Genomic DNA, 20,078 nt, shown 5'->3' on the forward strand with positions numbered 1-20,078 from the left:
CTCCGGAAGCGCCTTTCCCGGAAGGCTCGTGGGCGGCGCGATGGCGGCCGGACGGCGGGGGCGCTCTCCGTAGCCCGAGGAGCCGCTCCGCGGGAGGATGGCCTCGCTCGGGCCGGCCGCTCCGGGGGAGCAGGTTCCAGGGACGGAGGCGGAGGCGGGCGCCGCGGGGCCGCCGCCGTCGCCGTCCCCTGTGGGGCCCCTGCTGCCCCTGCAGCGGGAGCCGCTGTACAACTGGCAGGCGACCAAGGCGTCGCTAAAGGAGCGCTTCGCCTTCCTCTTCAACTCGGAGCTGCTGAGCGATGTACGCTTCGTGCTGGGCAAGGGCCGCGGCGCCGCCGCCGCCGGGGGCCCGCAGCGCATCCCCGCGCACCGCTTCGTGCTGGCGGCCGGCAGCGCCGTCTTCGACGCCATGTTCAACGGCGGGATGGCCACCACTTCGGCGGAGATCGAGCTGCCCGACGTGGAGCCCGCCGCCTTCCTGGCGCTGCTGAGGTGAGCGGTGCGCCGCGCCCCCGCTGACCTTGGGCAGGGCTCTCCTCACCTTCACGGGCCTCGGGGATGCTCCGGAAGGTCGACGTCAAACCCCGTCAGGGGTTACTTAGGGCCCAAGTTACGGCCGCGTCCAGTTAGCGGGGCTTTGCCGTTGAAAGGCGCTCTCACGTTCCAATAGCGGATTGTCGCCTGAGGTTCAGAACTGGAGAACTGGTGGATCAGGTTCTCCTGACGGCCTGTTTGCAAAGTTTGTGTTTTGGTTGGGAGTAGGGAACTAAGAGTTGGAAGTCTTGAAGGACCAGGACTACGTGGCCTTTTTTTCTTTTTAAAAAACGGTGGCTCCTTTTTCATTAGCATGTGTATTAGTTGTCAGGACCCAGGAAAGTGAATACCAAAATAAATAAGTGTGGCTTTATCTGCCTTGCCTTTCTGCAGACAAGGTCACATTTGCTTAAAAAGGATTCCGGCCATCAGTGCTAGAGTTTGCTTTTTGCTTGTCTGAGGTTAGTAGATTGACTTCTGCTTAATTTTACTTAGTGCAAGAGAGTAGTATGGCATTATTAGCTTTCACTCGACAAAAGTCCAGTTAGGGCAATATAGGTATTGTTTTACACAATATCACGAAAGGGATTGAGGTTAAGGAAAGGCAAGTAAGTGGCCCGAGGAGGTAACAGTGCCAGCTCACCCCCAAAACCATGTGAGTTTCATTGTACCAAGCTCATTTCGGCTGCCTAAAGAGAATGTGTTATTAATAGTAGCAGTCTGGGTGGTACTGAGGCACAAACAGGTAGGTCAGGGGAACAGATCTATAGTCCAGAAAGCTCAGCTCAATTAGGAAGATCAATAAGCAATTAAATACAAAGTTGACGCAAGTGGTAAAGAAAAACCAACATCCCATTAATAACTGGATAAAGGACAGGATAGATAACTTTGGGAAAGAAAAAACACAACTAATGAGTGTTAACAAAGACTGTTGAAACTCATCAAAAATTAAAGACATGCAAATTAAAAGTGAAGTACTTTTTCCTTTCTATTAAATCCCCAAATTTGAAAAATGTAACATTGGAGGAGCCTCCTCTGACATAAATAATGGTCAAATGGTTTGACCATTAGATTTTTTTCCCCACAGGTAGGACCTGTTCAAGTACTGAAAACAATGTTCTGTACAAAAATATTTACCACAGGATTATTTATAGTAGTGAGGAAGTAGTCAGCTGGACGGAATGTTTGGATAATCAGTGATGGATCCCTTTGATGGAATGTAGTGCAGCTACTAAATATGATACAATACTAAGTAATAACATTAACATGCAAGGTATGTATAATAATTAGCATTTGAAACTGTGCACACTATTATTTAAAACTGTGAGAAGAAACCGAACAAACATACCTAGAGATTAAGGATAGAAGGAAACATACCAAAATGCTAACCAAAATTGTGTTGGTGGTAGGACGGCATTTACCTTCTTTTCTCTTTGTTTCTTATATTTTCTGTAACTTAGTTCAGTTACTTTTATAAAGAGGAAAAATAACTCAAAAGCTAGGATCTAGGTCATTTTGGTTTTTAGTTTGAAGTTGACGAGGAAGATTGGTTATAGCTTGTTTAGATTTTCTAGACTAGAAGTATTGTAGAAAGATCGGTTGGTCTACCTGCATTGTAATCTCCTGTAATGCTTGTTAAATTTGCAGATACCCTCCTCGCAGAATATGTTTGGAGGTAAGACCTTGAGAGCATTTTTAATACTCTCCCTAAATACTGATTTAAAAATATTGTTGGGTAGCTTTATCCTTAAAAAATAGTGAGATTGCTAGGATAAGAAAATAGAGGGGAAAATGTTTATTTCATATTTTTACTGAAGCTGTTAGTCTTTCCCCATCAATAGAAAATAAGTGAATTAATTTTAGAATCCTTGAAATATCCTGTTTTCAGTGTAGTTGTGGTATTTGTCCTTCTCCAGGCTCTGGTCATTGTCCTGCTCTGAAAGTGATATGAGCACTGATTTTTAAACTCAGGTGTTGGCTGACAGTGAAACATAGATACTGTATTTACCTACTATTGTGTGACAAAAAGATATCTCATAGTTAGTTCTTTCTGAGGTGGAAAAGCAGGTTAGCTTGGGCCTATTTTTATTATGTTTACAGCTTGAATTAGTTCGTATTAAAGGCTTTTGAACTTGAGTTTGAAGCACTTTAAGAATACTGCTCATTTTGATCTGCCTGACCTTTCAGTGATGTTTTTCAGTTGTTCATTTGAGAAATACCATGTGCTTCCCCTGTGCCAGTCACTGTTTTAAGATGTTGGATACAATGATGAACAAGAAAAGTCCCTGACCTGATGGACCTTATAATCTAGTAAGGAGAAACAGATAAATATAATGTCAAGTACTGATAAGTGTTTTGAAGAAAGAGGACCAAACCATGAAAGAAGGAGCTTTCCAAGCGAGGAAAAGCATGTTTAAGGCTCTAAATTTCTCCTGTTGGAGGAACTGCAAGAGTAAACCAGTTTGATTTGAGCAGAGTGAATAAAGGGGAAAGTGCTAGAAGATGAGGTCAAAAAGATAGGCTGGACAGGACCATGCAGGGGCCACAGAGCCCGCGGGAAGCTTGTGAGTTGAATCTGGTGTGTGCTGGGAAGTCTTTGGAGAGTTTTGAACAGGGAGTGATGTGATCTGATTTACATTTTTAGAAACTCATTCTGGCAGTTGTTTGGAGATTAAATTAGACTGTAGAGGGAGTAAAATGGGCAGCGGGGAGTTGAATTAAGAGAGACTTTTTCAGTAGTCCAGGCAAGAGATGGTGGTGGGTTATACCAGGGTATTAGTGACGGATGTGATGAGAAGTGGTCAAATTCTGCATTTATTTTGAAGGTAGAACTAAGAAGATTTGATTTCTCCATCCAGGGAGGGAAAAAAGAGTAGACAGAAATAGGAACCTGGAGTTTAGGAAGGAGCTTCTTCCCTGAACAGTTAAGAGTGAGGGATATTGAAACCACGAAAACAAATGACATTACCTCCGGAGGGAATGTAGATTGTGAAGAGAAGAGAGGGTACAGTATGAACCCTGAGATCCCCCAATCTGTAGACAGGTGGCAGAGGAAAGGGAATCTAAAATGAGACTGAAACAGCTGTCAGTGGAACTAGAAGGTAAAGCAAGGAGTGTGGTATCCTCAGTCGTGTTAAAGAAAAGGTTCCAATAAAGGGAGTTGTCAACTATGTTGAACACTGAGAGTCGGGTAAAATGATGACATTGAATTGATTCTTGGTTTTGACAAAATGGAAGTTATTGATAACTGGTAAAAGTGATTTCAGCAAATGGATTAGAGTGGATTGGGGAGAGAACAGGAGGTGGTGAGGAGCTGGAGATGGCTGGTATAATCCTCTCAAGGAAGGAGACATGGGGTAACTGGTCCTCAGGGTCCTGTCTCCAGCTGTCTTCCTGTCTCCCATTAACCCATGGCGTCACCTACTCCCCCAGCTGTATTGCCAGACTTCTGTTTAGCTCCAGAACCCAGTTTCCACCTGGACATCACAGATGTCTAGTACCCATGAAGATGAACATATCAGTAACAAAGATATCTGGCATTTAATGAGTGCTTACCGTGGGCCACTTACTGTTGGAAGCACCATATGTGAACTCACTTAAATTTCAGAACAGTCTTTGAGACAGGCCCATTTTTTCTTATGCCCAGTATTAGTCAGCTTTTGCCATGGTAAAGCACCCCAAAACTCAGGGGCTTAAAAGCATCCATATATTCTTGCTCAGTGGGTTGGTTGGGGATTGACTCAGGTGGGCTCTGCTCCATGCTGTAGTTTGGTTCCAGTCTGTTCTACCTGTTCCTCGTCCTTTTGGAGCCAATCATGAAGGTTCTATCCTCTTCTCTTAATTTTTTGCAGCATTGCTTCAACCAGACCACTGCCTTTAGACTTAGCTCTCTTCATTCTTCACGCGGTTAACAAAGTTATCTTTCTAATATCCAGATTTAGCATATGACTTCCCTGAATCTTTTAATGACTTCTTTTTGCCTACAGGATGCAGTTTAAACACTTCAACAGGCACACCAGACCTTATGATTTGATCTGTTTCTTCCTCTTCCAGCGACTCAGTGCCCCCGCTCTAACGACTGATGGCCTTTTTCTTATTTTAATGCCTGCCTCCTAAGGCCTCCTTGCTTTTGTACTTCTCAGTCTTTTTGTGTACAAGAGCTCCACACTTCATTACACCTCTTATATAAAAATCACTCCGCTCCTCCTGCAGGCAGAAAAGTGCTGCCTCATCTGGTCTCTCACACAAGTTTCGTATCTGTTGCTGTAGAAGAAACCACTCAACACTTAGCAGCTCAAGCGTGGTTTTATCATCTTGCACAGTTGTGTGGGTTGACTGAGGTCAGCGGGATGGTTCTTAGGACATCTCCTTCGGGTCGTCTGTGCAGTTGCAGTCTGGTAGCAGCTGGGGCTGGAGTCTTCTGGACGTTTCACAGACTGGCTGAGCCTTTTTTCTCTTTACGTGGGTTCTCCAGCTGATCTGTCCAGCTGGGTGGCTTGACTCCTTGGATAAGTGCTCATGGCTTCCGACAGCACAAAAGCAGGAGCTGCCAGCCGTCCTCAAAGTTTAGGCCCCATAAAACTGAGACTTGAGGCTGTGGTGAACAAAAAGGAACCATCAAGAAAGCAAGAATTCTTAGAAATGTAAACATGTGATTGCTGGGGAGAAAACAGAAGGGCTAGACGGAAAACCACAGAAAAATGAGGCAGTATTAAAAAAAACAACAGCAAACACTGAGGCTCTTTGTCAGGTGCTGTTCAGAACACTTTCTGTATGTTAACTTATATCAGTCTTCACCAGAACATTACGAAGTACCCCCTGTTCTCATCTCTTTCCAGAGAGGAACAGAATGCTAATAACTTGTGTAAAGCCACATAGCAAGCGATGAACAGGCTCAGCCCCAAGCCCTCTCCTCCTGAGGCCACTCCACAGCCTCTCCTGATTGGCCCGATAGGCCTGGCAGCAGTCAGAGGCCCAGAAGGGGTGTGTTATGTGTTTCCTCAGCCTCTGTTCCCCCATCTTTAAAAGGCAGGTAACAGCACCTGCCTTCCTTTGGCGAGGATTACGTGAATTGGCGTCTGTCAGGTAGTAGACACCCAACACGTTAATTTTCTCTCCTTTTTACTCATCCCCCCATCCCGGACAGGGAGGCACTGTGCGTAACTTGCTTTTCCTTCCTCTCTGCTCATCACAGAGGGTGGCACGTCACGTTCAGCGAGTGTTATGAGGGTGATACCGATCGCTGACTTGAGTCTCTAAGAAGTTTGGGGAAAAAGAGTTTAAAACAGTGTAATCCTAAGAAACAGCAGCATTCACTTTTGAGCTTGAGATATAGGGGTGCATGAGGATGAGCAGCCCCCACTTGAGATAGTTGTACAGATCGTGATAACAGAGAAATGCCAGCGTTGGATTAGAGTGAGAAGCTAGGGGATGTGATGGGCGAGGCTTTTATCTTGGGTGGTGACTGTGGCCACAGGAATCAAAGAAGAGGAAATTGAAAGGTAGGGGGTAGTGACATAAAGTAGAACTGACTTTGCTCACTCCACTGTAATAGACTGTTCTGAAGGAAGTTAGTGTGTTTTCTTACACGCTGATTTTCTGACTTGGATCCTGGGACTGTAAGTGTAATGAGTGTTCTCAGCCCTGAGTGTGCTGAATGCCATAGTGAGTTGTGCAGTGCCCTCCGCCGTTCTGAGTGGCTGAGAGGGACCCCATCTCCTTCTATAAGACCGACCCGCCCAGGCCTTCAGTCAGCATCGAGCGATTTGTCTGCAGTGCTGCGAAGCTGACTGATCTAGTGACTTAGTGTCAGAGGCAGTGAGCTGGGAGGAAGGAAGACAGTATCCGTCTGCTAGATGGTATTTTGAGAGAAAATTGGACCTAAATACCCCAGAGCACATAGCGACATGGGGTTATTTAAGATGTTATTCAATTGTTTTGTTCCTCCAAAGCCCCAGGACTCTAGTCTTTCGTGGTAATGCTAATTCTGGGATAACAATGAAAGGATAAAAGGTGCCCAAAATAGGAAAACAGCATTATCAGGAAACAAATGAATGTTTTCACATTTCGGGATGTGAACTTCAGCTCTCTGTCGATTTGCTTAAGTGAACATCCTTTGAAGAAAGAGAGATAAGTGAACCATGGTTGTCTTGAGCTGCTATGGGGTGCTAAAAGACCTCAGAAAATTTGGCTTAGCGATAATGGGTCTGTTTCGTGATCTTGACTTAACTTCATCTCTTTCTCTCGAAATTTTTTATTTGCCTCTTAGGATTGGGTAAGAATAAAATGAGATGGTGTGTGTGCAAATGCCCTGTAGCCCTGGAAAGTCTGATCCACATTTCAGGTTTTCAGTTTACTCATTGTCTTTTAAAACATTCTTTAGAGGTTTAACTCTGATGGATTACTTGTCTAAAACATTACTGACCAGCTCTACAATTTCCAATTGCTTTCCAGATTTCTGTATTCAGATGAAGTTCAAATTGGCCCAGAAACAGTTATGACCACTCTTTATACTGCTAAGAAATATGCAGTCCCAGCTTTGGAAGCACACTGTGTGGAATTTCTCACCAAACATCTTAGGGCCGACAATGCTTTTATGCTGCTTACTCAGGTGAGTCAGGTATATATTTAAAAAGCGAGTATAACTGTATATGAGTATTTACTGTTTTCTGGAGAACTAATTCTAGATCGTTACTTTCCAGTTTATGTGATTTTTCTTATAGTACCATTCAGAGAAATATATCAGATTTGTATGATTTCAGAAAAGAAAAGAAAAATGGAGTTAATACAGTATGACACAGGTAAAGAAACTGAAGCCTGATACAAGTAGGGTGTTAGGACTCAAAAGTTATGTAGCTATTTCAGATGGGAGTTGGGATCAGGATCCAGCATTGTTCTTGCTGTGATTGATTGCGAGCGTGATAACATGGTTTTCTGGAAACCTTTATTCTGAATTTCTTGTTGGATCTGAAATTGGGGTTGAGTATTTGAAGTCCTGAAAAGTTCTCCGGTTCACTGTCTTTGAACTTGTATCCGTAAGCTTGTTAACCAACTCCTGAAGGAGTTAGAATTGAAGGTTTATATGAAATATTCTTTCTCTGACATTTAAAAAAGTTTCCACTAAGTACAGGATACCTACAGAAAAGTGCACATATTGTAAGTGTACAGTCTGATGAATTTTTACAAAGTGAGCACATTATCTGGTCCTTAATATACGCTCTTTAGCATTTGTGAAATGCCTGTAATCTGAACTTCATATTTTAGATAGAAATAAATTGCTGTTTTTCTTTTTAGGCAATGTTATAATACACTTGTACGACTTGTTTTAAAAATTCGAAGCTAGCCTGTTGTTAGGCCTAGTTTTTGCTTAGGTTCCCAGAGCTTGCCTACTCTAACAGATGCTATAACCATGGGTTGAATTGTGTCCCCACCCCAAATTCATGGGTTGAAATCCTAGTCCCCAGGACCTCAGAATGTGACCCTATTTGGAGATCGGGTCTTTACAGAGGTAAACAAGTTAAAATGAGGAGAAAACAAAATAAAACAAAACAAAACTAAGCTGATAATATGTAATCCTTCTAAATATTGGAAATAATCACAGTGGTCCCTAGCTCAACTCACTCATTTTCCAAATGGAGAAACTAAACAATCACCTACTAAAAATCTCACTATAGGCTGGGGGGGGGCTGGATCCCAGAGCTTGTGCTTTCTGGTTCTGTCCATCCTATCATATAGAAAATGTCTGATGGCATTCTTTTTGTTCTTTAAAAGAATCTTCGGTCAAGAAGTATTTGTAGTCAATAAAACAAAGAACATGCTGATATCACCTATTTTCAGACATCACAGAACTCCCTGTCTGTGTATATAGTATGCCAGACACCAGGCGAGTCCCTTTGTGTATATTAGACCTTTACACCTAATTATAGCTCTGTCATGTTGCCTATTATTATCCCCATTTTAAATGAAGAAATGGAAGCTTAGAGAGGTAAATATCTTCTATAACATTAGACAGCAAGTGGTAAAGCTAAAGTCTCCACTTTAAACCAAGAGTCCTTAAGGTGTGGTGACAGTGATCACGATGATCGCAACAGGTATTGAGTGTTTATTGTGTGTTGGGCACCATTTGAGTATTTCACATGTATTACTTTAATCTTCCTAAGAACTTGAGGAGGTGTAAGTGTCCTAGGTAAGTTTCCTTACTGCCCCATGTTACAGATAAGGAAATGGAGGCAGAGAGAGATGGCATAACTTGACCAAGGTCATATAACTAATAAGTGATATCTCCCTGCATTTTTGTCCTCTTTTGAATTTGTGATGAAAATCTAACAAAGTTGATATTCATAAGATTCTTTATTATCTCAGGGTTATTTTTTGTGTGTAGAGAGGATCACTTTGCTACTTTATTTTAAAAGTTCAGTCATAAAATTCAGAAACCGATAAATTAAACTTTGACGATTAAAATATACTTTCTAGTTCAGTAGGTCCGAGATGGGGCCTGAGGCTCTGCATTTCTAATAGGCTTCCAGATGGTGCCAGTGTGTCTGGATCACACTTTGAGTAGCAAGGGTCAACAGATGTCACTGTGAGCAAAAAGACCTTTTCGGTGCCTGGTTGGTCTGAGATCCCAATATTACTCTGGAGTTTTCATTGGTGGGTCATATGAATTAACCTACAAATTGTCATGTGACTTCTTGTTCCGGCCAAGTGAGTCATTTGAGTGAAGCCTCTCATTTACTGGAGAGACCCATGCCAGCTTCCCTCTCACACAAAGGGCCAGTGTACTGTGCCAGCGTCATTTCCACAGGGGAGACTATAAAGTGAAACAATCATAGCGCTGTCTTACCTGAGATAATGCCAGACTCAGCAGCAATGGATTCCATAGGAAACTTGATATTGCTACTCTGAATGAAATAATTTTTATAAAAAATCGTTTTTCCTACAGGGAAAGATCAATTTTTGCATGAACACTAACTGAAAATATAGTTGAGTTGGCAAGTTAAAAAAATTGACATTAGAATTTCACTTTTTAAAAATGTACTATTTTTCATATTTTAAAAATACATGAACTATGATCCTAGATGAGATCCTATGCTAGAAAGAAAAGTGTTATAAAAAATGTTTTTGGGTCAATTAACAACTGACATACAGATAGTAGATTAGATAAAAATATTGTTATTTATAAAGTTAGCTACTAATAAGAGAATATCCTTATTCTTAGGAAATACGCACTAAAATATCTAAGGGTAAGGGCCATGATGTATGAAGTTTATTCTCGAATGGTTCAGTCCCTTAATTCTCAAATGGTTCAGTATACACACACTCTACGTATATAAATAAAATATATGTAGCCTAGTTTCTTATGCATTACTTATTTTGATCCTGAACAAACCCTCTAGATTATATAAGGCAGACATTATTATTCCACTTATATACATATATACATTATTATGCAGATTTTAATTAGGGGTAAAATGAAAAATTGGACTAAGCAAATTAATATAAATAAGCTTAGTGTATAATCTATGAAGAGTATTTTCAAACATTTGAGTATTCTATAATTTTAAGGAATGTCCTGACTTTAAAAATATTTATATGTATATAATTATGTATCATACATTTTATATATATATATATATATATATATATATTTTTTTTTTTTTTTTTTTTTAAATTGAAGCCAGTGTGTTTAGTGTATTCTTGTTTCCCCTATAAAACACAGGATAACTGTTTAGGGATGTTTATCATTTGTTCAGTAGCATCTGAGTTATTGAAGCCTTTGAAATGAATTTTACTTTAAAACGAAGTGAGGAGTCATCAGCCGTCGTACCAAATCATGGTGTCATTTATGGTGCAGTTAACTAGTTGGCAGCATTTTCAGCAGCTTTCTGCACGACGCAGCAAGAATACCTTCTGAGCATTTCCTGTTTGTGCTGTTAAATGTAAACAGAATCAAAGATTGGCATATCTACCTTCACATCTACTTTTCACTGTTAGTTTTATCCATTTGAGTTTGGATTCCACCTTTCCTGCCCCCCAGCTTTTTAACTTGTTTTGAATTATAGTACACACCCTTATAAGCACATATAACTCGACTTCTGACTTCTTAAAGCCTAGATTAGCTTTGCTGGAATCATAACAGTGTATATTGTTTTGGTATAAATATATACTATGACTTCTTTTGCTTATCATTAAGTTGTAGGATCGATCCATATTGTGTATAGTTAAGATTTTCATTCTCGTTGTATAATAGTCCATCATGTAATCATGTGAATTTATCTATTTGCTCTTGTTGTTAGGCCTAGTTTTTGCTTAGGTTCCCAGAGCTTTCATAATCTAAAATTCATGTACTTCATTCTCTATCCCAAATCAAAGCAGGAAATGGAAAAAAAGTCTGTTAGTACTGGTATGCTTGACAATTGATATTATTGGTTAGTAAAAAGATCATTAAGACTTGGCTTTAATGAGTACTGGCTTTGCAACATAACTAGCTAGATATGAGGCAAGTTGGTACATGTCTCTGAGCCTCTGGTTCCTCATCTGGAAAATGGGATAATAATGTCCGTCTTATCTAATGCAGGGTTTTTGTTAAGGATCAAAACAAGTAATGCATAAGAAACTAGGCAATCTCAGTATAAGCAAATGAAAATACAAATGCCAGTGTTGGTAGTAGTGGTGAATTTGTTATCTCAGTAGGGCATTTGTGCTTTTAGCTTTTCATTTCTGATTGTAGAATGAAAAGTTTTAAGAATATATAGATGTTATCATTGTATTTTAAGTAGGTATGTTTACATAATTAGCAATTATAATTTGACAGTATTAACTTGGAATGTGTACAGCCTGAAGGTAAAATAACTATGGAAATAAAATTATCTTTTCATATGTTTAGGCTCGACTCTTTGATGAACCTCAGCTTGCTAGTCTTTGTCTGGACACAATAGACAAAAGCACGATGGATGCAATAAGTGCAGAAGGCTTTACCGACATTGATATAGGTAATTTCACAATGAGTGAAAGTTTTACTTGTAGGTACAGTAGTAACACCTTACATTGTTGGTGGATGAGCTGTTTTGAAATTAGCGGTTTTTCCAAATGATCTAAGTCTGCCTCTTTAAGAGTTTTGCTCTCTTTATTTTGGTGAAATATTCCTAACAGTCTCAACTACCTCATTGCCTTTTAAAAGACATCAAATCACATAAAATTCATTGACTGCTTTCCATATGTGCAGCATTATGCTAGGGTCCTATAAGAAATACAAAAGGCAAGATGTGGTTTTTCCTAAGGAAAATCAACTGATTGGAGAAACAAGGAACAAATATGTGAAAATTAAGATTTAAGACATTAATAGAAGAGGTGACATACAACAAAATGTGATTTTTGCCTTTTCTGAACTAGATACCTAGAAAATAATTATTGTGTAAATCCAAAGCATGCAGAGGTTACCTCACATTGGAGTAATGTTGACAGAGGACGTTCTGATAATGAATATTTGGATAAGGAAGAAGGAACAGCAATAGAGGCCAGTGGAACCACACGACGACTATATAGAGGAAGGGAAATACGAGGCAGGTTAAAGCCCATGTGTGGAGGGAGATCTGCTGACAGAGTGAGGAGTCTGAATTTTGGCTCATAGGAGAGTGTCTTGTGGCTTTAAAAAGAAGCCACACCGTGGCTTCACCGTGTTGAACCCAAAATATACATCTTCAACCCTGTCTTCTGCCGCCAAACTTATATACCCAATTGGTTACTTGACATCTTCATTTGGAGATTTTATAGGTATTTCAAAGAACAAAGCTAAAAGAGAACCATCAATTCTCCCCTATGCCCTGTCAATCTTTCCTCTTCATTTTCATTTTTTTTCTCTTTTTCCTGATGGCACCACCATGCCCCTGATTACTCAAGCCAAAAACCTAGACGTTATTCCTGATTATTCTTTCTTTCATATCCCATGTGCAGGTTATCAGTAAGTGCTTTCAACTGTACTCTTAGAATGTATCCTGAATCTGACCATTTCTTACCATATCCATGCCACTGCCGATCTAAGCCACTGTTCTCTCTCACCTGGATAACCTCTGTCGTTTCCTGTTGTCGCCCTGCTTCCACCCACTCTTGCTCTCATATAGTCCATTCTGTACACAGCAGCAAATTTAAACCATAAATCACATTGTTACCACTACCTTGCTTCCAGGGTCTTCCCACTGCAGTTAGAAAAAAATTCCAACTCCTTACAAGAGCCTACATGATCAGGCCCTGTATCAGTGGTCTGGGCTTGGCGGTGGTGATAAATAGGCCCCAAAATGCGTGCTCAACATATTTACACAAATAAACCCAAAACTGCATACTGGCTCAAACACAATCGAAGTGTATTTCACAGTCGCGTAACAGTCCAAGGTAGTGTTCCTGGCCTGTTCTACCTTGTGACTCTGCCACTCCGTAGGGTCTAGTTATTACCTGGGCAGATAGGGAAAAGCAAGGGCAGGGAAAACATCTTCAAAGCTTTGGCCTTGAAATGGCACCCTGTTATTTCATAGTTCAGAAGTTCCGTCACAAGATCCCGTCTCACTTCAGGGGCGGCGGAGAGATGCAGAGTACTCATATCCTAGGAAGCAGAAAAAACAGGTGTGTTGTAAACAGCTGGCAGTCACTACCTGTCTCTGTCAGCGTCTGACCTTGTCTCCTGCATTCTCGCCTCATTCACTTTGTCCCATACGCACTGGCTACGGTTATTTCTGTTTTAATCCTTAGTATTTGCGTTTCCTTCTCATTGGCATCCTTCTCCCCTGAATCGTGGTAATCATTCAGATTTCAGGTGAAATGACACCTGCGGCAGGCCATCTCAGACCTACTTGAAGTAGATGCTACGTTCCCCTGAAGAATCTGTGATTTATTTTTCTCGTAACACATATCGCTGTCTGAAATTCTTACCTGGTATTTGTCTGTCTGCGTGTGTTAATTGTCTGCCTTCCCCTCCTGGATTGCAGACTCCTTGAAGGTGGGACTTTGTCCTGTTTGTCACTGTATTTCTAGCACCAAAAACAGTAGAACATAGTAGGGGGTCAGTGACCGACTAGACTGGCTGGCTGTGTTTAGAATGGTGCCTTCCTTTCCCACCTGGGCTAGTTCTTACTCAGTCTCAATGTCTTGCCTCAAGTCATACCTCTGTAGTGACTCCTTTTTTAAGAACTGACACCTCACCCTCTTCCATGACATTTAGTATATTCTTCTGTTACAGTAACATCCCATTGTTAGTTTGACTGTCTTGCATGGTACCTTGAGAAGGATTTGTACTCACCTATAATCCTGAAGGGCACGGACTAAATCGAGTTCCTCCCTAGCACCTGCGTATTGTGTGCTATTGGATTTTTGTTGAATTACTGGATATTTAAGAGCCCCGAGCACTGCCCATGTTGTTAATGAAGCATTGCTTAATCCTAATTTCCTTCCCTTTAAGGGGCTGTCCAGTGCTCCGTTTGCACTTCAGTCTACACTCCTTTGAGATAACCCTGCCAGCATGGGTGGCTTCCTCCTGGAGGTGGTTTTGCAAATAGTTCCTACGTTAGGCATGCCATTGGAGCCTGGGAATCTTGAAGTAGGTGCTTGCACAGGGTAAATACCCCGTAAATAGTTGTCGATTTGATTAGACTCAAGGTTGTTTATATTAAAATCCAGTATTATGTTTATAAGATATAATCTTAATGTATTTTTATGATCTTTATTAGGCTCTCAGCTGTAATTTCTTATAACACATCTGCCAATAGAAAACCTAAGTGTTTCCACCCATAGTCTAGTTTTCTCCAGATGTACTTACTGAAAACTGGGAAAGCAAGGGGGGTCTAAGAGCTGAGAGAGAAGGGCCTGGCTCCGGGAGCTTTTCTTCTCACCGTTTTAGATTCTGAGGACGCTTTTTTTCATCTGGCGTTTGAATATGTGTTCTGGAGGGAATATGCTTATCATTTTCCAACTACAGAGATACTGTTTCTCTCTTACAGCTTTTTGCTAAAGAAAGAAGATAATCTGTTTCACTGATAGAACAAAATGAATTTATATTATGCCAAGGACAGTATAATATGCTTTTTTGGGGTCATGTTTTAAGTTTCTATGTTTATCTCTGCTGAAGTTATAAACGTATAAGGTAGAGACATATAGGTCCAAAGTCGTCTGTTTTTCCATTGCATGATTAAATATTATGTATATTCCTAATCCTATAAGTATTTAGGTATACTGATTTATATGTATTTACATGGAGCCTTAGTTCATAATCATCTGCTCAGCTACAAGACAAGGAAAAAAAGCTCAAATTTCTTTTTCGAAAATTGTGTTTAACCTATTCATTTTTAACATATTGTTGAGCTCCTGCTATGATCTAGGGACTATGATATCTTTGCTGAAATGATTGCTGTGCTTGATATTAAACAAATACTGGGTCCTACTATGAATGTGTAGACCATTGCAGAATAGAATTTAAAAAAAATAAAATATAGGGTTTCAGGTTTGCAAAGTGAAAAGAGTTATGGAGATGATGGTGTTGATAGTTGCACAACAATGTGAATATAGTTAATACCATTGAACTGTAGACGTAAAAATGATTGAGATGGTAATTTTATGTTATATATATTTTATCACGATTAAAAATAGTTTTTAAAAAAATATAGAGTCTATAGTTTTAAGTGTCTAACCTATTTTTATTGAGATTTGAAAAAATATATAAGCAAGTTTGTCAGTATTGTTTTGTTAAAGAGCAAAGTATTCCTAATTTCATTTATTTTTGTATTTACCTATAGACACACTCTGCGCAGTTCTAGAAAGAGACACACTTAGTATTAGAGAAAGTCGACTTTTTGGAGCTGTTGTGCGATGGGCAGAAGCGGAATGTCAAAGACAGCAATTGCCTATGACTTTTGGAAACAAACAGAAAGTTCTAGGAAAAGCACTGTCCTTGATCCGGTTCCCACTGATGACTATTGAGGAATTTGCAGCAGGTAGGGTTATAATTTGACCGACATCTATTTAAAATGATTTTAATGGGCAGGCAGTCAGTCTGCCTGTGCCAGAGAGGAGCAGATGGTTATTTATTGAGTCCCACAGTCACTCTCCTAATTACATGATACCTGTATGTGCATTTGTAATTCTCCTTATAGCCCTTCAGGATAGTATTATAGGTTACATATTTTAAAATTTATACATATATTTTAGCATTTTATATATTATAAATATATGAAGAGTATGTGTTCTGGGTTAGAGAACTGAACTTGAGAGAGGGTAAGTCCCTTACCCAATGTTATATATAATGTTTTATCAGACAATAGAAATTTCTGTGTAACTCTAGTCTCTTACCAGCCCCCTTCTTGCTTGTGCATAGCTTAGAAATCAGCAAATACAGAAATTGTGCACAAAATGTTGGTCTTATTTCTCTCTTAGTCCCTTTCTTCAGGATCATTGTCTGGCTGCCTTACTAGCTTTGCATTTCACTGTTTGTCTTTTCAACCAAGTGAGGCCTGCCACAGATTCTAGGCTGCCAGTTTCTATTTGGCATTTATGACCTGTGAAGCAAATCAGCAAATATTCCAAGGGGAAGAAGTGGTGACAGATACAGGGCTTTGTCTCAATCTGTTTCCCTTCTGAAGCAGTGTCTGTCTCAGCTGTTCTCTGTGAACTGTAAATAGCTGTCTTACCTATTCCGTCCATAGTTGTTTTCTGATGTAGGTTATTCCATCCTGCAGACTTCTTATCTATTTTTATGTAATCAAATAATGTTTCTTCCTTTGCTGTTAGGCATATTATATTCTTTTTCCCATGTTACCTTTGTATTTTTAAAAATGTTTTAATGAAGAGTTCCTTTTTTTTTCCATTTTGCTATCGAGTGTTTTCTTTGCTTTTTTTTTTTCTGTCTAGAGATTTGGAAATACAAATTTTGTATTTACTTTTCCCCCTCAATTTCCTTATTTCTCCATTTCATAATAAAGTGATATTTACTGACCTCTCTAAGACAAGAATGTTAGCATAGTGTGTTCTTCCTTTCAACCTTTCTAAACCACTTCATGTTAACTGATTTCACACACACACAATTACTGTGTTAGACTTAATTCTAGGTTGTATTTCTTGTAGTGCTCATCACCAGTTCTTTTGTGACACACCTTGAATTCTTTATTTTGATTCACTCCTCTGTTAACTGGAGTGTATTCTCTGATTACTTACTTTATTTAGGTATATGGTACATATCTGAGAATGTTTTTCATGACCTAAAGACTACTTTTCAACTAAGGAAATTTTATTATAAATTATTGCATCACCCTATTTCTTATTGTTAGTTCTTTAGGAACACTAATGTTTAAAAATGAGGGCTTTTGGGATGCACTTGAGATCTTGCTCCCCAGCAGCATGTGTCATCAATTTTGATTCAAATGAAATCTTGTAACACTTCAAAAAAAAAAATAAAAATATATATATATATATATATATGTATATATATATATATTGGGTTTTACATTAAAATCTGAATTTATGGCTTCCTAAACCAAATTTCTAGTTTATCAATTATTTTTTGCGGTTCATTTTCATTTTTAATTTAGTTTTGCAGTTTCTTATTCAGATTGTTTTTTTTACCAGCCTTTGAAGGGATCTCCTCTCATCTTTTATGAGGAACAACATTTATTCCTGGATAAGTTTAAGCTGCCGAGAATTTTTCTGTTCTTTGAAACAGTGAATGGGAAAATTATAACATATATACTGCTTCCATGGCTCTTCCAATTTTAGCTCCTGCCCTCTGCTGATTTCTAAATCCCACAATGAAAGCACTATCCCATCTATTTCTGCCTCTAATTATATTCCATTGTTCGGATTATAATGTCAGATAGGTATTAGGTGGGAAAACTAGAAGGAACAATAGCTCTGGCTGCCATTGTGAGCATTTCTCCACCTCATGGAATGACTCTCCTCTTTCTGGTGAACAAAAAAGTCCATGGTAGTCAGTGGCTGAGTGGACAGAAAAATCCAGAGGTCTTTCTGTGATCTCAGACTTTCCTCTAAGCTTTAATTTAGTAATGATTTTAACACTTACATTTTATTAGGTTAGGTTAACCTCAAATGGATTTAGAAAAATTTTTAAATTAAATATATGCTAAAATTATATATACTAAGATTTTCTACCTCATTGTTACTTTACATCTTCCAGATTTGAACTCACACTATTATGTGGAGTATTACAAAATTAGGAATTGAAATCCAGTTGCCTTTATTGAGATTTATATTTTTATTTCTGTAGGTCCTGCTCAATCTGGCATTTTGTCAGACCGTGAAGTGGTAAATCTCTTTCTTCATTTTACTGTCAATCCTAAACCCCGAGTTGAATACATTGATCGACCAAGATGCTGTCTCCGAGGGAAGGAATGCTGCATCAATAGATTCCAGCAAGTAGAGAGCCGCTGGGGTTACAGTGGAACAAGTGATCGAATCAGGTATCTGTCATATTGTGGCCATGGGGGTGGGCTGGGGCGGCAGTTAGCTTTTGGCTTTTATCCTCATACTGTGGGAGATCATTAACCAACATTTTATCTTATACTTTGTGTAATGCATTTCTAACTGACAGGTAAAAAGTCAGGCATAGTGGTCTCTTCCATGAATTATGAGTGAGGGGATCTCTTAGGAAACAAGTAAAGTAAGAAAGGATTGGGTCAGGCCTTCTGTTACAGGGATTCTGTTTGGATCACCACTGCGGGGGAGCTGAGGTCTAGACCGTAGTTGATCAAACACTGTTTTTACAGTCTTAGAGCTAAAATGTAATACATTTAATCTTTAGTGTGAGTTTTTTCTTTGCATGGAAAAATAATGTCAGTATGCATTTATAAAAGCTTTGAATGGGAAAAAATTTTTAAAATCTTAAAAGATGCATTCCATACAATCCTGTTAGGAATTTATCTTTGTTCTATTGCAATTCTTTAGGTTACTGTCAAAACAAAATAAGTACTAGTTTTCATAAAACATAGCTTTTGGGTTTTCACTTAATAGCACTTTTGTATAAAACTAGAAACTAATAACAAGTTTGTGATCTCTGAGGGGGAGAGGACTCTTAAATATTGGATTAAAATGTAAATTAAAATGCATTTGTGGATTATTTAGTAATCATTCACAATGAGAATACTATATATGAAAACTTACAAAGGATGAAGTGGACAAAGTGTCACACAAAGAGACAGTTGTAATTAACTACTTTTACTAAATAAGGGTCGAAATAAATGATTTACGCGTTCAATCTAAATAGCTAGAAAACGGAAACCAAAAAACCATAAAAAAGGGAAAGGAAATAGATAAGTGTAGAAATTAATGAATTAAAATAGTGGAATTGATAAATCCATAAGCTGGTTTCTTAAAAAGACCAATAAAATAAATAAACCTCTGGCAAAGGTAATAAAGAAAACATACATTTAGAAATAATGGGAATATAATCATATACTGAGGAGATTTTTATTTTAATTCTGGGTTTACACTGTGCTAATAAATTGAACATCTTGATGGAATGGATCATTTTATAGGCAAATATAAATTATCAAAATTGACTGAAGAAGAAAGGCTGAATAGACCCATTCCATGGAAGGAATTAAAAGTTATCAAAGAACTGTCCCTTCACAAGGTGGTTTTTACAGGTGAGTTTTATCAAACCTTCAAGGAACAAATCGTTTCCTTGAACAGTAAAAGAAGAAAATACTTAATCTGTTAATTACTGAAAAGAAGCATAACCCTTGTGCAGGAATCTGACAAGACGAAAAATTTTCTAGATCGGTCTCACTAACATGGAAGATTATTTTGTGTAAAATATTAGCATATTGAATCTAACAGTACCTTGAAAAAATAATACTGTATGAGCAAATAGAGTTTATTTGGAGATTGAAAGAATGGCTCAATATCAGGAAATGTCTTAATATAATTTACCACAGTAGTCCATCAAAGAAGAAAAACAATTTGATATTTCAGAAGTTGCCAAAAGACTTGATAAAATTCCCCTTCACTCCAGATGTAATCATTCATCGACTAGGTCTAGAAGAATACTTCTTTAACATGATAGACTATTGAAACCTCAAGATATGGATGCAGTGTTCAAGTCTTGTAGTTATAAACAAGTGTCTCACCACATGAATTCTGACAGCACATTTGAAAGTTGATTGGCACTTGAAACCTATGTAATTTTACTAACTATTGTCACCCCAATTAATTTCAATTAAAAAAATTTAAAAAGAATGTTGATCGGGACTCTCTGTTTTGGAAGACTGTCCTAAGCATTGCAGTAAATCTGGTGACCTGACCCCCTGCCAACAGTGCTCCTAAACCTTTGTGAAAACAAAAGCCCTCCTTCTGGCTTTTGAAAACAACGAACAACCTCAGAATCAGTGAAAATGTGTTAGAATCAATAAGAGACTATGGACCGCTTATATTAATAACACGTATGTGCAAAAACCGGTGATGTTCCTACATATGTCATCAAAATTCAGTTAGAGGGATGGTCACGATGGCTCACAACAATGTGAATGTGCTTCCTGCCACTGAACCATACACTT

At 38.9% G+C, this 20,078-nt stretch overlaps 1 protein-coding gene and 1 long non-coding RNA gene across 4 annotated transcripts in view; one reads left to right on the forward strand and one right to left on the reverse strand.

Moving 5' to 3' along the window:
- BTBD1 (BTB domain containing 1) overlaps positions 1 to 20,078 on the forward strand; it is a 26,747-nt gene continuing 6,669 nt past the window's right edge. Inside the window, exons 1-5 of one of the 2 annotated variants that reach the window (XM_033100162.1) lie at positions 1 to 492; positions 6,988 to 7,144; positions 11,420 to 11,525; positions 15,312 to 15,509; positions 17,792 to 17,984. In XM_033100162.1, the coding sequence (XP_032956053.1) occupies positions 98 to 492; positions 6,988 to 7,144; positions 11,420 to 11,525; positions 15,312 to 15,509; positions 17,792 to 17,984 (1,049 nt within the window). In that variant the 5' untranslated portion in view covers positions 1 to 97. The remainder of the gene's footprint in view (positions 493 to 6,987; positions 7,145 to 11,419; positions 11,526 to 15,311; positions 15,510 to 17,791; positions 17,985 to 20,078) is intronic. The other variant, XM_033100161.1, reaches the window with a different exon arrangement.
- LOC117018885 (uncharacterized) overlaps positions 12,976 to 20,078 on the reverse strand; it is a 17,668-nt gene continuing 10,565 nt past the window's right edge. The window contains exons 3-4 of one of the 2 annotated variants that reach the window (XR_004422352.1): positions 13,456 to 13,553; positions 12,976 to 13,129 (exon numbers count right to left, since the gene is read on the reverse strand). This is a non-coding gene — a long non-coding RNA (uncharacterized LOC117018885). The remainder of the gene's footprint in view (positions 13,130 to 13,455; positions 13,554 to 20,078) is intronic. The other variant, XR_004422351.1, reaches the window with a different exon arrangement.

This window comes from Rhinolophus ferrumequinum, chromosome 28 (assembly GCF_004115265.2).
Source record: "Rhinolophus ferrumequinum isolate MPI-CBG mRhiFer1 chromosome 28, mRhiFer1_v1.p, whole genome shotgun sequence".
Lineage (NCBI taxonomy): Eukaryota > Metazoa > Chordata > Mammalia > Chiroptera > Rhinolophidae > Rhinolophus > Rhinolophus ferrumequinum.